Source organism: Giraffa tippelskirchi, chromosome Y (genome assembly GCF_054371585.1).
Source record: "Giraffa tippelskirchi isolate mGirTip1 chromosome Y, T2T-mGirTip1v1.2.pri, whole genome shotgun sequence".
Taxonomy (NCBI): domain Eukaryota; kingdom Metazoa; phylum Chordata; class Mammalia; order Artiodactyla; family Giraffidae; genus Giraffa; species Giraffa tippelskirchi.
The window spans coordinates 20,028,135-20,042,981 of NC_137290.1; the positions used below are offsets into that span (position 1 = coordinate 20,028,135).

General features: G+C 41.2%; 1 protein-coding gene across 2 annotated transcripts in view; it reads right to left on the reverse strand.

Moving 5' to 3' along the window:
• Window positions 1-299: 299 nt before the first annotated feature.
• The window catches only part of LOC145537849 (heat shock transcription factor, Y-linked-like), a 116,743-nt gene continuing 102,195 nt past the window's right edge, over window positions 300-14,847 (reverse strand). Inside the window, exons 1-2 of one of the 2 annotated variants that reach the window (XM_081568798.1) lie at window positions 1,537-2,186; window positions 300-1,105 (exon numbers count right to left, since the gene is read on the reverse strand). In XM_081568798.1, coding sequence (XP_081424924.1) covers window positions 374-1,105; window positions 1,537-2,049 — 1,245 coding nt within the window. In that variant the 5' untranslated portion in view covers window positions 2,050-2,186 and the 3' untranslated portion in view covers window positions 300-373. Of the gene's footprint in view, window positions 1,106-1,536; window positions 2,187-14,847 lie in introns of those variants that run through there. The other variant, XM_081568799.1, reaches the window with a different exon arrangement.

The following is a 14,847-nucleotide window of genomic DNA, read 5'->3' on the forward strand; positions in this document are numbered from 1 at the left end:
TGTGTAGGTGCACTTGTTTTGATTTTATTTGTATGTGTTCCTTCACCCGTACCATCCTCATTTAGACACCCATTCATTTCAGCAGGGATGATTTCCCAAATCACTTTACATCCATTACCTCTTTTCCCTTTGTTCTCATTTTCTTGCTTAGAAACAATAGGCTAGGTGCCATTTACCTAGGATACCTAACGGATGTTTTCTTGAACTGAAGAGTTTATAAAAGAGGGCAGAGAAATAGCCAGACATTGAAATAAAGCCTTAATTTACTCTTCATTGCTTCAAAATAGAAAACAAAACTGTGCAGAGGAACGTGTAACTTTATTGTTCAAATACAAGAATTGTGGGTATTTGTTGACATCTCCCAACGTAAATTTTAATCTTCATTAGGTTCCATAAGCTGATACTTATTTGATAGGTCAGTTTTAATTAGCATGGTTTTCACATAAGGAATATCGTTGATGAATTGACTTGAAAGAGAGGAGGTGGGTGTATAAGCGATCGTTGGCACTGGGGACCTTGAGTTGCCTCTCTGTTGCTGGTTAGGAAGAGGACTGTCATGGGCTGACATATCGCTATACCTGTCTGGAAATGTAGAAGGCTCCACCATCAGTCCAAAAGAACTGCTCCATAATGGAGATACGATGTGGTTCTGAGAAGTAGATGTAGCGGTAGTAGCAAAGTCCTCAACGTGGCCATTTGCTTGAGTGTAGGTGCTATGGAAGTGCCAATTAAAAATGCTCAACTGGTTTAAAACAGCAGGTTGATCTACCACGTTCTGTTCTCTTTGTCTAACTGATATTGATGGGGAAGGAAAGTCACACGGAAATAGGGCGCTTGTTTTAGGGACTATCTGGCTGGTATAAGTCTTTTGTGGGAAAGGCACACTTAAACTGGTGGAAGCTGAAAATGGACTCTCTCCACTAGTTTCAGCATGAAAACCAGAGTTACGATCATCTATGTTGACCCTTGCTTTAACATGCTTCTCCTCGTAATCTGGAACTAGTGAAGATTTCGGAAACACATTGCTGATCCCAACTCTTCTTTTCATTCTTCCTAAAAGTTGGGGATAGCCTCTTTTGAAATTTGGATTATGGTAGATCTGTAACTAAAATCAAAGGATACAATTATTTAGTTTTTTATAAACGAAGGTAAAACTGACAAGCAAAGTTAAACTATAAAAATGTATTCCTTTAATGATGCCAATTAAATAGAATCAAAGACAACACCTCCATTAGTAGTTTTAACACCTTACATGTTAGAAACAAGTATGCTCCTCAACTAAAAAATATGTTGTATATATACAGTAAATACCACTTAAAGTAGCTTGAGGACATGTATCTGATTTCAAGTTGCTAGGAGAGTGTATTAAGTATCAAATATTTTAACCTCCAGCTGTTCTCAACTTCAAAAAATAAAACGTGTTCAACAGTTTGCTATCTCAATTTTAAATTCGGTTTTAGCTACATATGTGAACATGCTTTCTAAGTCACATGATTTAATCTTACATATTGACAGTAAGTGGAAATTTTGGATTACCTTGCTCAAAACAGAGACATTGTTTTCTTCTTCCAGAAAGTCAGGGAGTGAAGCAGATCTTTGAAAAGTTTGTCGCTTTTTACTAAACCCATAAAGTTTAAGCTGGCTAACTAAACTTTTCATACTATCAGTTTCAAATATTCTGAAAGGGGCCTTTCTTTCCAAGACTTCTTTCTTGAAGAGTTCTTCGTTGATCACTATAGAAGTGCCACTCTCATCCCACCAAATAGATTCAAACTGATCACTTTCAACTATAGTCCAGAGTTTTTGTGGAAAAGTGAGGGAAAGAAAATCATTCCACTCATTTCTTTCAGAGACAGAAAATGTGTAGGGTGGCCTTTTTATCCCAGCTTCCTTAGACAAAGCCTGGAAAGCATATTCTTCAATCATAGATCTCAAAACTGAGTCCCCAGTAAGTGTGTAATCACACGAAGACGATCCAATGGAGGTTTTGGAACCACTTGATACATCGTTACGAAGCACATCTTGAATTTCTGAAGGAATGTGTGCCATCTCAGAGAGATCTTTCTTCAGATACTTTTCTCATTTGTCTGACTTTACACACTCCAACTTCAAATGCTGCTTGGCTGGCGTACAGAGATAAACTCTCAAGACCATCAGCATGGTTCTCAAAGTCAAAAAGCTGTGACATCACAAAGTCACTGGTCTCCTAGCAATTGAAGAGTAGCGCTGACATCATAAAGTCACTGGTCTTCTAGCAATTGAAGGGCAATGTTCAACCAGTGTTTACTTCTACATCAACTTAAAATAAAGGCTGCTTGCATAAACAGTAACCAAAAACATGAAACCTGCAAAATGTCATTGCTAAAGAATTTTTACACAGAAAAATCACATCAATAAGTCTACTTGGTTCCTGAAATAAAAGTGATTGATCACCCTTCTATACACATATTCTTAACATTCAGGACTGTTACCAAACCAAACATGGGTCTGCTCACTTCTATGCAATGAAGTCAATCAACTGACTGTGGGTTTCAGTGAAAGCAAGTGTAGTGTTTATTTTATGACCTTGCACAGAAGTGTTTATATTATGCAGAGTAAAATAGTCAGGCACGGAAAGAAAGACTCATTTTACTCTTAATTATTCCAAAATAGAAATTGGCCCTATGAAGATGAATATGTAACTTTTTTCTTCAAATAAGAGAATTGTAGGAATTTGTTGACATCTCCCAACATTAATTTTACACTTTGGTATCCTCCATAATCCAACACCTATTTGGTACATCAGTTGTATTAGGACAGTTTTCAAATAATGAAGATGGTTGATGAGTGGATCTTGAAAGAGAAGCAGCAGATGTGTCAGGGATCTTTGGCACTGGGAAAACTAAATTGCCTGACTGTTGTAGTTTAGGAAAAGGACGGTCATGGGCTGACATGTTACCATACCAACCTGGAAAGGTAGAAGGCTCCACCCTCGGTCCAAACTAACTGTTCTGTAATGGACATAAGTTGCGGTACGGAGAAACAGAAGTAGACATAGCTGCAAAATTTTCACTAGAGCCATTTGATTTAGTGCAGCTGCTATGTGAAATCCCATGACAAATGCTCAAGCTAGATTGTGGGATGGGGAGGGAGATGGGAGGGTACTCCCAGAGGGAGGGGATATATGTGCCTCTATGGTTGATTTATTTTGAATTCTGACAGAATACAGCAAAATTCTGTAAAGCAATTTCTCTTCAATTAAAACAACAACAACAACACCTAAAGCAGCTGCAGATTGATGTATCACAGTATGCTCCTGTGGTCTAACTGATATTTACGATGGAGAAGAGAAATCATTTCAAGTTGGGGCACTTGTTTCAGCAGCTATCTGGATGGTAGAAGGCTTTCGTATGAATGGCACATTTAAACTTGTGCAGGCTGAAAATACACTCTGTCCTCAAGTTTCAGGATGAAAGTCAGAGTTTTGATCATCCACATTACCCCTTGCTTTAACATGCTTCTTCTTATTACCTCGGACTAATGAAGATACTGTAGAGACATCTATTCCCAACTCTTCTTTTCACTCGTCAACAAATGCTAAAGGATCTTCTCTAGGCAGGAAACACAGAAAGGTTGTATAAACTCGAATCCCAAACAGCAAATCAAATGGCAACAGGATCATACTTATCAACAGTTACCTTAAATGTAAATGGGCCGAGTGCCCCAACCAAAAGGCAAAGACTAGCTGAAAGGATACACAAACAAGACCACTGTTTATGTTGTCTACAACAGACCCACCTCCAAACAAGGGGCACATACAGACTGAAAGTGAAGGGCTGGAAAAAAGGTATTCCAAGCAAGTCGAGACCAGAAGAAAGCAGGAGTAGCAATACACATATCAGACAAAATAGACTTTAAAATAAAGCCTGTGAAAAGACACAAAGAGGGACACTACATAATGATCAAAACATCAATCCGAGAAGAAGATATAACGATTGTAAATACATACGCACCCAACATAGGAGAACCACAATATGTAAGGCAAAGGCTAACAAGCATGAAAGGGAAATTAATGATAACACAGTCATAGTGGAAGACTTTACTACCCCACTCACACCTATGGATAGATCAAGTAAACAGAAAATTAACAAGGAAATACAAACCTTAAATGATACTATGGACCAGTTAGACATAATTGATATCGATACGACATTTCACCACAAAACAATGGGTTTCACCTTTTACTCAAGTACGTATGGAAACTTCTCCAGGACAGATCACATCCTCGGCCATAAGTCCAGCTTTGGTAGATTCAAAAAACCTTGAAATCATTCCAAGCATATTTTCTGACCACAGTACACTGAGACTAGATGTCAACTGCAAGAGAAACACTATTTAAAATTCAAACATATGAAGGCTGAATACCACGCTGCTAAATAAGCAACAAATCGCAGAGGAAATCCAAAAACATATCAAAATATGCATAGAAACAAATGAAAATGAAAACGCAACAACCCAAAACCTATGGGACGCTGTAGAATGAGTGCAAAGGCGAAGGTTCATAGCAAAAGCGGCTTACCTCAAGAAAGAAGAACCAAGTCAAACAAATAACCTAACTCTACACCTAAAGCAACTAGAGAAGGAAGAATTCAAGAACCCCAGGCTTAGTAGAAGGAAAGAAATCATATAATAGAGCAGAAATAAATGTAAAAGCAACAAATGAGACCGGAGCAAAAATCAACAAAGCTAAAAGCTGGTTCTTTGAGAAGATATATAAAATTGACAAACCATTAGCCGGACTCATCAAGAAACAAAGGGAGAAGAATCAAATCAACAAAATTAGAAATGAAAATGGAGAGTTCTCAACAGACAACACAGAAATACAAAGGATCATAAGAGACTACTATCAACCCCTATATGCCAATAAAATGGACAACTTGGAAGAAGTGGGCAAATTCTTAGAAAAGTACAACTTCTGAAAACTGAACGAGGGAGAAAAACAAAATCCTAACAAACCCATCACAAGCACGGAAATTGAAAGGGTAATCAGTAATCTTCCAGCAAACAGAAGCCCAGGACCAGACGGCTTCACAGCTGGATTCTACCAAAAATTGAGAGAAGAGCTTATACCTATCATACTCAAATGCTTCCAGGAAATTGCAGAGGAGGGGAAACTTCCAAACTCATTTTATGAGGCCACCATCACCCTAATACCAAAACCAGACAAAGATGCCACGAAAGTAAATAAATAAATAAATAAATAAATAAATAAATAAATATAACCATGGGGCAATATCACTGATGAACATAGATGCAAAAATCCTTTACAAAATTCTAGCAAGCAGAATCCAACAACATATTAAAACGATCATACATCATGACCAAGTGGGATTTATCCCAGGGATGCAAGGATTCTTCAATATCCACAAACTAATCAACATAATACACCACATTAACAAATTGAAAAATAAAAATCATGTGATTATCTCAATAGATGCAGAGAAACCCTTGGACAAAATTCAACATCCATTTATCACCAAAACCCTCCAGAAAGCAGCCATAGGAGGAACAAATCTCAACATAATAAAAGATATATACGACAAACCCACAGCAAACATTATCCTCAATGGTGAAAAATTGAAAGCAATGCCCCTGAAGTAAGGATCAGTACAATGGTGCCCACTCTCACCACTCCTATTCAACATAGTTTTGGGAGTTTTGGCCACAGCGATCAGAGCAGAAAAAGAAATAAAAGGAACCCGGATTGGAAAAGTAGAAGTAAAACACTCACTGTTTGCAGATGCCATGATCTTCTACAGAGAAAATCCTAAACACTCCACCAGAAAATTACTAGAGCTAATCAATGAATATAGTAAAGTTGCAGGAAACAAAATAAACACGCAGAAATCCCTTGCATTCCTATACACTAACAAGGAGAAAACTGAAAGAAAACTTAAAGAAACCATTCCATTCACCACTCCAATGAAAACAATAAAATACTGAGGAATATATCTACCTAAAGAAACAAAAGACCTATATATACATATAGAAAACTATAAAACACTGGTGAAAGAAGTCAAACAGGACACAAATAGATGGAGGAATATACCCTGTTCATGGAGTGAAAGAATCAATATAGTGAAAATGAGTATACTACCCAAAGCAATCTATAGATTCAATGCAATCCCTATCAAGCCACCAACGGTATTTTTCAGGGAAATAGAAGAAATAATTTCACAATTTGTATGGAATTACAAAAAACCTCGAATAGCCAAAGCAATCTTGAGAAAGAAGAATGGACCTGGAGGAATCACCCTGCCTGATTTCAGGCTGTACTACAAAGCTACAGTCATCAAGACAGCGTGGTTCTAGCACAAAGACAGAAATATAGATAAATGGATCAAAATTGCAAGCCCAGAGGTCCAAGCCACGTACCTATGGACACTTTATCTTTGATAGAGGAGGCAAGAATATACAATGAAGACAAGACAATCTCTTTAACAAGTTGTGCTGGGAAAACTGGTCAAGCACTTGTACAAGAGGGAAACTAGAACACTTTCTAGCACCGTACACAAAAATAAATTCAAAATGGATTAAAGATCTAAATGTAAGACCACAAAGTAGAAAACTCCTAGAGGAAAACACAGGCAAAACGCTTTCTGACAGAAATCACAGCAGGATCCTCTATGACCCACCTCCCAGAGTAATGGAAATTAAAACAAACATACGCCAATGGGACCTAAATAAACTGAAAAGCTTTTGCACAGTGAAGGAAACTATAAGCAAGGGAAGAAGACTGCCTTCAGAATGGGCCAAAATTATAGCAAACGAAGCAATTGACAATGAATTAATCTCAAAACTATATAAGCAACGCCTGCAGCTCAATTCCAGAAAAATAAGCGAGCCAATCAAAAAAGGGGCCAAAGAACTAAACAGTCATTTCTCCAAAGAAGACATACAGATGGCTAACAAACTCTTGAAAAGATGTTTAACATCACTCATTATCAGAGAAATGCAAAGCAAAACCATAATGAGGTACCATCTCACACCAGTCAGAATGGCTGCTATCCAAACGTCTACAAACAATAAATCCTGGAGAGGGTGTGGAGAAAAGGGAACCCTCTTACACCGTTGATGGAAATGCGAACTATTAGAGCTACTATAGTGAACAGTGTGGAGATTCCTTAAAAACCTGGAAATGGAACTGCCATATGACTCAGCAGTCCTACTGCTGGGCATACACCCTGAGGAATCCAGAATTGAAAGAGACACGTGTACCCCAATGTTCACCCTAGCACTGTTTATAATAGCCAGGACATGGAAGCAACCCAGATGTACAACAGCAGACGAATGGCTAAGAAAGCCGTGGTACATATACACAATGGAATATTACTAAGCCATTCAAAAGAATGCATTTGAACCAGTTTTAACGAGGTGGATGAAACTGGACCCTATTAAACAGAGCGATGTAAGCCAGAAGGAAAAACACCAATAACACAAACACACACACACACACACACACACACACACACACGGAATTCAGAAAGATAGTGATGATAACCCTATGTGAAAGACAGGAAAAGTGACACAGATGTATAGAAGAGTCTTCTGGACTCTGTGAGAGAAGGCAAGTCTGGGATGGATTCAGAGAATAACATGGAAACATGTATATTTTCATATGTGAAACAGACCTCCAGTGCAGGTGCAATGCATGAGACAGGGTGCTCAGAGTTGGTGCACTGGGATGACCCAGAGGGATGGAATTGGGGTGAGGGGGTTCAGGATGGGAAACCCATGTACACCCGTGGCTGACTCATGTCAATGCATGGCAAAACCACTACGATATTGTACCATAATTAGCCTCCAATTAAAATAATTATAATAAAAAAAAATAGAAAACTAAAAAATATAAAACCAAAAACATGTAACTTTTCTAAACTGCAGCATTCACAGACCATCTTCATCTTGGACTACATGAGGACACCACCTCTATTATTATTTATTTTCTTTAATCCAGCAAAAGAAAGGTCACTCTTATTCCTTTTATCATCACTGGTGTGGGTGTGTCCAACATGCTGAGCTGTGTGGTTGAGAGATTGCTCCGTAGAGGAATCTTTTGGTCTCTATGATATCCCCAGGAGGCAACACTAAGCACAGTCAGTTCTCGAGATGAGGAAAGTGATATGCGCAATGTCACACAACAGGCCAGTCAGCACCACAGCCAGGATTCAGATGGGTCTACCCGACTCACAACCCAGGTCAGTGACCCCCTCACAGGTGACACTGGCCCAGAGTCTGTGGCACCATAGTAATTTGACAAAATGCATCTCCCTGACTCCACTGCCCATGGGGGTGGACATTGTTCCTTATTTTATCTAGTTTTGGAAAGAGGCTAGATGGTTAAATGAAGTTAGAGGGGTGTCAGCTTTCTACTGGAAAGAATAGAATTCATTAGAGGTAACTTTGAGCAGGAAAGAAACTTATTAAAGGATATTAAGTGACTCAGATTTCTGAGAGGGATGGCTGGAGAGACAGCCATGAACAATATAGAGTTTGAGTGCAGGATCTTCTGTCACTCATTGGAGAAGACCCTGATGCTGGGAAAGATTGAGGGCAGGAGAAGAAGGGGATGACAGAGGATGAGATGGTGTGATGGCATCACCAACTCAATGGACATGGGTTTGGGTGAACTTCAGGTGTTGGTGATGGACAGGGAGGCCTGGCATGCTGCAGTTCATGGGGTCGCAGAGAGTCGGACTGGACTGAGTGACTGAACTGAACTGTCACTACCACTGGCTCCAGACACAGTGGCTGTCACTAGTGACATGGCTTATGTCCCTTCCACCTCATCTAGATTGAATTCTATGCATCAGAACCCAGTTGCACTGCTTTCACCTGTAAGTGTATCCATTGGCTAAGCCTACATTTCATGTGGCTGTACCTAATTGGTCTTAAGTGCCATCTGGATGTATTTGATTGGCTGAGCCTGGGTACCATCTGGGTGCGTCTAATTGATTGAGCCTAGGTCCCATGGTTACGTTCTGACTGCAAGGCAGGTGGGGAAAATGACATCCAGACTGTTTCTAGTGCAGATTCGTACGATGGAAAATTAAAGCAGTGACTAAAAGTCTCCTCACTGCAGACTTGTCCAAAGTCTCTTTATCAGTCAGGTCGGTTTTTCAAAGCTCAGTTCACCCTACTAAGTGAAGCAGAAGGGTTTAGTAAGTCAAGTGCTCTGTGCTCCGCTGTGTTAATTTGCCTAGTCTGGAGCTACATTTCCCAGAATCCCTTTCTTTGATTTTGATTTCAGTCAGTCTGTTCAGTGGCTTAGTTGTGTCCGATCCTTTGCGAGCCCATGGACTGCTGCAAGTCAGGCCTCCTTGTCCATCACCAACACCCCGGAGTTTACTCAAACTCATGTCCATTGTGTTGGTGATGCCATCCAACCAACCTGTCCTTTGTTGTCCCCTTCTCCTCCCACCTTTGGTCCTTCCCAGCATCAGTTAAGTTCAGTTCAGTCTTTCAGTCATGTCCGAGTCTTTGCGAGCCCATGGACTGCTGCAAGTCAGGCCTCCTAGTCCATCACCAACGCCCCAGAGTTTACTCAAACTCATGTCCATTGAGTTGGTGATGCCATCCAACCAACCTGTCCTTTGTTGTCCCCTTCTCCTCCCACATTTGATCTTGCCCAGCATCAGTTAAGTTCAGTTCAGTCTTTCAATCGTGTCCGAGTCTTTGCGACCCCATGAATTGCAGCACACCAGGCCTCTCTGTCCATCACCAACTCTCGGAGTTTACCCAAACCCATATCCATTGAGTCAGTGATGCCATCCAACCGTCTCATCCTCTGTCATCCCCTTCTCCTCCTGCCCTCAATCCTACCCAGCATTAGGGTCTTTTCCAATGAGTCAACTTTTCGCATGAGATGGCCAAAGTACTGCAGTTTCAGCCGGAGCATCAGACCTTCCAATGAACACCCAGGATTGATCTCCTTTAGAATGGATTGACTGGATCTCCTTGCAGTCCAAGGAACACTCAAGAGTCTTCTCCAACACCACAGCTCAAAAGCATCAATTCTGCCGCACTCAGCTTTTTCATCGTCCGAATCTCACATCCATACATGACCACTGGAAAAACCATAGCCTTGACTAGACGGACTTTTGTTGGCAAAGTAATGTCCCTGCTTTTAAATATGCTATCTAGGTTGGCCATAACCTTCCTTCCAAGCAGTAAGCATCTTTTCATTTCATGGCTGCAGTCACCATCAACAGTGCTTTTGGGGCCCCCCAAAATAAAGTCTGACACTCTTTGCACTGTTTCCCCATCTATTTCCCATGAAGTGATGGGACCACATGCCATGATCTTAGTTTTCTGAACGTTCAGCTTTAAGCCAACTTTTTTACTCTCCTCTTTCACTTTCATCAAGAGGCTCTTTTGTTCTTCTTCACTTTCTGCCATAAGGGTGGTCTTTCTAATCAGTCAGTCCTTCGCATCACGTGGCCAAATTATTGGAGTTCCAGCTTCAGCATCAGTCCTTCCAATGAACATGCAGGACTGATGTCCTTTAGGGTGGACTGGTTGGATCTCCTTGCAGTCCAAAGGACTCTCGAGGGTCTTCACCAACATCACAGTTTCAAAGCATCAATTCTTTGGTGCTCAACTTTCTTTCTACTCCAGCTCTGACATCCATACATGACTACTGGAAAAACCATAGCTTCGACTGGACGGTTCCTCTGCCTATTCTAAAACCAGCTTCACCATCCGGAAGTTCACAGTTCACATATTGCTGGAGCATGGCTTGGAGAATTTTGAGCCTTGATTTACTAGCGTGGGAGATGAGTGCAATTGTGCGGTAGTTTGAGCATTCTTTGGCACTGCCTTTCTTTGGGATTGGAATGAAAACTGACCTTTTCCAGTCCTGTGGCCTCTGCGGAGTTCTCCAAAATTTTTGGCGTATTGAGTGTAGCACGTTCACAGCATCATCCTTCAGGATTTCAAAATAGCTCAACTGGAATTCCAGCACCTCCACTAGCTTTGTTCCTAGTGATGCTCTGTAAGGCCCACTTGACTTCATATTCCAGGATGTCTGGCTCTAGGTGAGTGATCGTACCACTGTGCTTATCTGCGTCTTGAAGATATAGATATATAGATATAGATATATACAGTTCTGTGTATTCTTGCGACCTCTTATTAATAGCTTCTGCTTCTGCTAGGTCCCTATCATTTCTGTCCGTTATCGAGCCCATCTGTGCATGAAGTGTTCCCCTGGTAACTCTAGTTTTCTTGAAGAGATCTCTAATCTTTCCCATTCTGTGGTTTTCCTCTATTTCTTTGCATTGATCGCTGAGGAAGGCTTTCTTATCTCTCCTTGCTATTCTTTCGAGCTCTAATTCAAATGGGAATTACTTTCATTCTGTCCTTTGTTTTTCACTTCTCTTCTTTTCATAGTTATTTGTAAGGCCTCCTCAGACAGCCATTTTCCTTTTTTTGCATTTCATTTCCATGGGGATGGTCTTCAGTCACGAACTTCCGTCCATAGATCATCAGGCACTCTGTCTATCAGATCTAGTCCCTTTAATCTATTTCTCATTTACGTTGTATAATCATAAAGGATTTGACTGAGGACAAACCTGAATGAGATGGAATTGCCAACGTCCGCTGAATCATCAAAAAAGCAAGAAAATTCCAGAACAACATCTATTTCTGCTTTATTGACTATGCCAAACGCTTTGACTGTGTGGATCACAATAAACTGTGGAAAATTCTGAAAGAGATTGGATTACCAGACCACTTGACCTTTCTCTTGAGAAATCTGTATGCAGCTCAGGAACAACAGTTAGAACTGGACATGGAACAACAGACTGGTTCCAAATACGAAAAGAAGTACGTCGAGGCTGTATATTGTCCCCCTGCTTATTTAACTTATATACAGAGCACATCATGAGAAACCCTGGGCCGGAAGACACACAAGCTGCAGTCATGATTGCTGGGAGAAATATCAATAACCTCAGGGATGCAGATAACACCACCCATATGGCAGAAAGTGAAGAGGAATTAAAACACCTCTTGATGAAAGTGAAAGAGGAGAGTGAAAAAGTTGGCTTAAAGTTCAGCATTCAGAAAACTAAGGTCATGGCATCTGGTCCCATCACCTCGTGGCAAATAGACGGGGAAACAGTGGAAACAGTGTCAGACTTTATTTTGGGGGGCTCCAGAATCACTGAAGATGGTGACTCTCGCCCTGAAATTGAAAGACGCTTACTCCTTAGAGGGAAAGTTATGACCAACCTAGCCACAATATCAAAAGGCAGAGACATTACTTTGCGAAAAAAGGTCCGTCTAGACAAGGCTATGGTTTTCCAGTGGTCATGTATGGATGTGAGAGTTGGACTGTGAAGAAAGCTGAGCGCCGAAGAATTGATGCTTTTGAATTGTGGTGTTGGAGAAGACTCTTGAGAGTCCCTTGGACTGCAAGGAGATCCAACCAGTCCATCCTAAAGGAGATCAGTTCTGGGTGTACATTAGAAGGACTGAGGTTGAAGCTGAAACTCCAATACGTTGGCCACCTCGTGTGAAGTGTGTACTCATTGGAAAAGACCCTGATGTTGAGAACGATAGCGGGCAGGAGGAGAAGGGGACGACAGAGGATGAGATGATTGGATGGCATCACCGACTCGATGGACGTGGGTTTGGGTGAGCTCCAGGAGTTGGCAATGGACAGGGAGGCCTGGCATGCTGTGATTCATGGGGTCACAAACAGTCGGACATGATTGAGCGACTAAACTGACCTGAACTGAACTGACTAGAGGGACCTTTTTTTTTTTTTTTTGACAAAGTAATGCCTCTGCTTTTTAATGAGCTGTCTAGCCTGCTCATACCTTTTATTCCAGGGAGCAAGCATCTCTTAATTTCGTGGCTACCATCACCATCTGTATTGATTTTGGAGACCAACATATTATTTGTCACTGTTTCCTCTTCTATTTGTCAAGAAGGGATGGGACCAGATACCATAATCTTAGTTTTCTGAATGTTCAGTTTTAAGCCAAGTTTTTCAATGTCCTCTGTCACTTGCATCAATAGGCTCTTTTGTTCATGCTTCCTGCCATAAGGGTGCTGTCATCGGCATATCTGAGGTTATTGATATTTCTCCCGGCAATCTTGATTCCACTTTGTGTTTCCTCCAGCACAGCGTTTCTCATGAGGTACTCTGCATATAAGATCAATAAGCAGGGTGACAATATATAGCCTTGATGTACTCCTTCCTGATATGGAGCCAGTCTGTTTTTCCATGTCCAGCTGTAACTGCTGCTTCTTGACCTGCCTACAGATGTCTCAGGAGGCATATCAGGTGGTCTGGTATTCTCATGTCTTGAAGAATTTTCCACCGTTTGTTGCGATCCACACAAAGGCTTTGGCGTAGTCAATAAAGCAGAAATAGATGTTTTCCTGGAACTCGCTTGCATTTCGTTGGTCCAGTGGAGGTTTGAAATTTGATCTCTTGTTCCTCTGCCTTTTCTAAATCCAGCTTAACATCTGGAAGTTCATGGCTCACAATCTGTTGAAGCCTGGCTTGGAGAATTTTGAACATTAAGTTGTTAGCATGTGAGATGAGCGCAATTGTGCAGTAGTTGAGCATTATTTGCTATAGCCCTCCTTTGGGATTGAAAACTCATCTTTTTCAGTCCTGTGGAAAGATTTGCTGGCCTACTGAGTGCAGCACTTTCACAGCATCATCTTTTAGGATTGGAAATAATTCGACTAGAATTCCATCACCTCCACTAGCTTTGTTTGTCGTGATGCTTCCGAAGGCCCACTTGACTTCACATTCCAGGATGTCTGGGTCTAGGGGAGTGATCAGATCATCGTGTTTATCTGGGTCCTGAAGATCCTTTCTGTATTATGCTGTGTATTCTTGCCACCTCTTCTTCATATGCTCTGCTTCTGTTAGGTCCATGCCATTTCTGCCCTTTATTGTGCCTTTCTTTGCATGAAAAGTTCCTGCGTGTAAAGCTGGTCACTCGAACTTTCTCAACGAGAACTCTCGTCTTTCCCATTCTATTGTTTTCCACTATTTCTTTGCATTGATCGCTGAGGAAAGCTTTCTTACCTCTCCTCACTTTTCTTTGGATCTCTGCATTCAAATGAGTATATCTGTCCTTTCCTACTTTGCCTTCCGTTTCTCATCTTTTCATAGCTGTTTGTAAGGCCTCCTCAGAGAACCATTTTGCCTTTTTGCGTTTCTATTCCTTGGGGATGGCCGTGATCCCTGCCTCGTGTACAATGTCATGAACCTCTGTCCATAGTCCTTCAGGCACCTTTCTATGAGATCTAACCACTTGAATCTATTTCTCCCTTCCACTGTGTAATCGAATCACAGGGACTTGATTTAGGTCATATCTGAATGGTCCAGTGGTTTTCCCTACTTTCCTCAAGGTAAGTCTGAAATTGGTAATAAGGAGTTCATGATCAGAGTCACAGTCAGCCCCACGTCTTGTTTGTGCTGACCTATACAGCTTCTCCCTCTCTGGCTGCAAAGCACATAATCAATCTGATTTCAGTATTGACCCTCTGGTGATGCCCATGTGTAGAGTCTTCACTTGTGTTCCTGGAAGAGGGTGTCTGCTGAGACTGGTGCAATCTTTTGCCAAAACTCGCTTAGCCTTTGTCCTGCTTCATTCTGTGCTATAAGGCCAACGTTGCCTGTTACTCCAGGTCCTTCCTGGCTTCCTACTTTTGCATTCCAGGCCCCTATAATGAAAAAGACATCTTCTGGGGGTGTTAACTCTAGAAGGCCGGGTAGATCTTCATAGAACCGTTCAACTTCAGCTTCTTCAGCATTACGTGTTGGGGCGTAGACTTGGATTATCA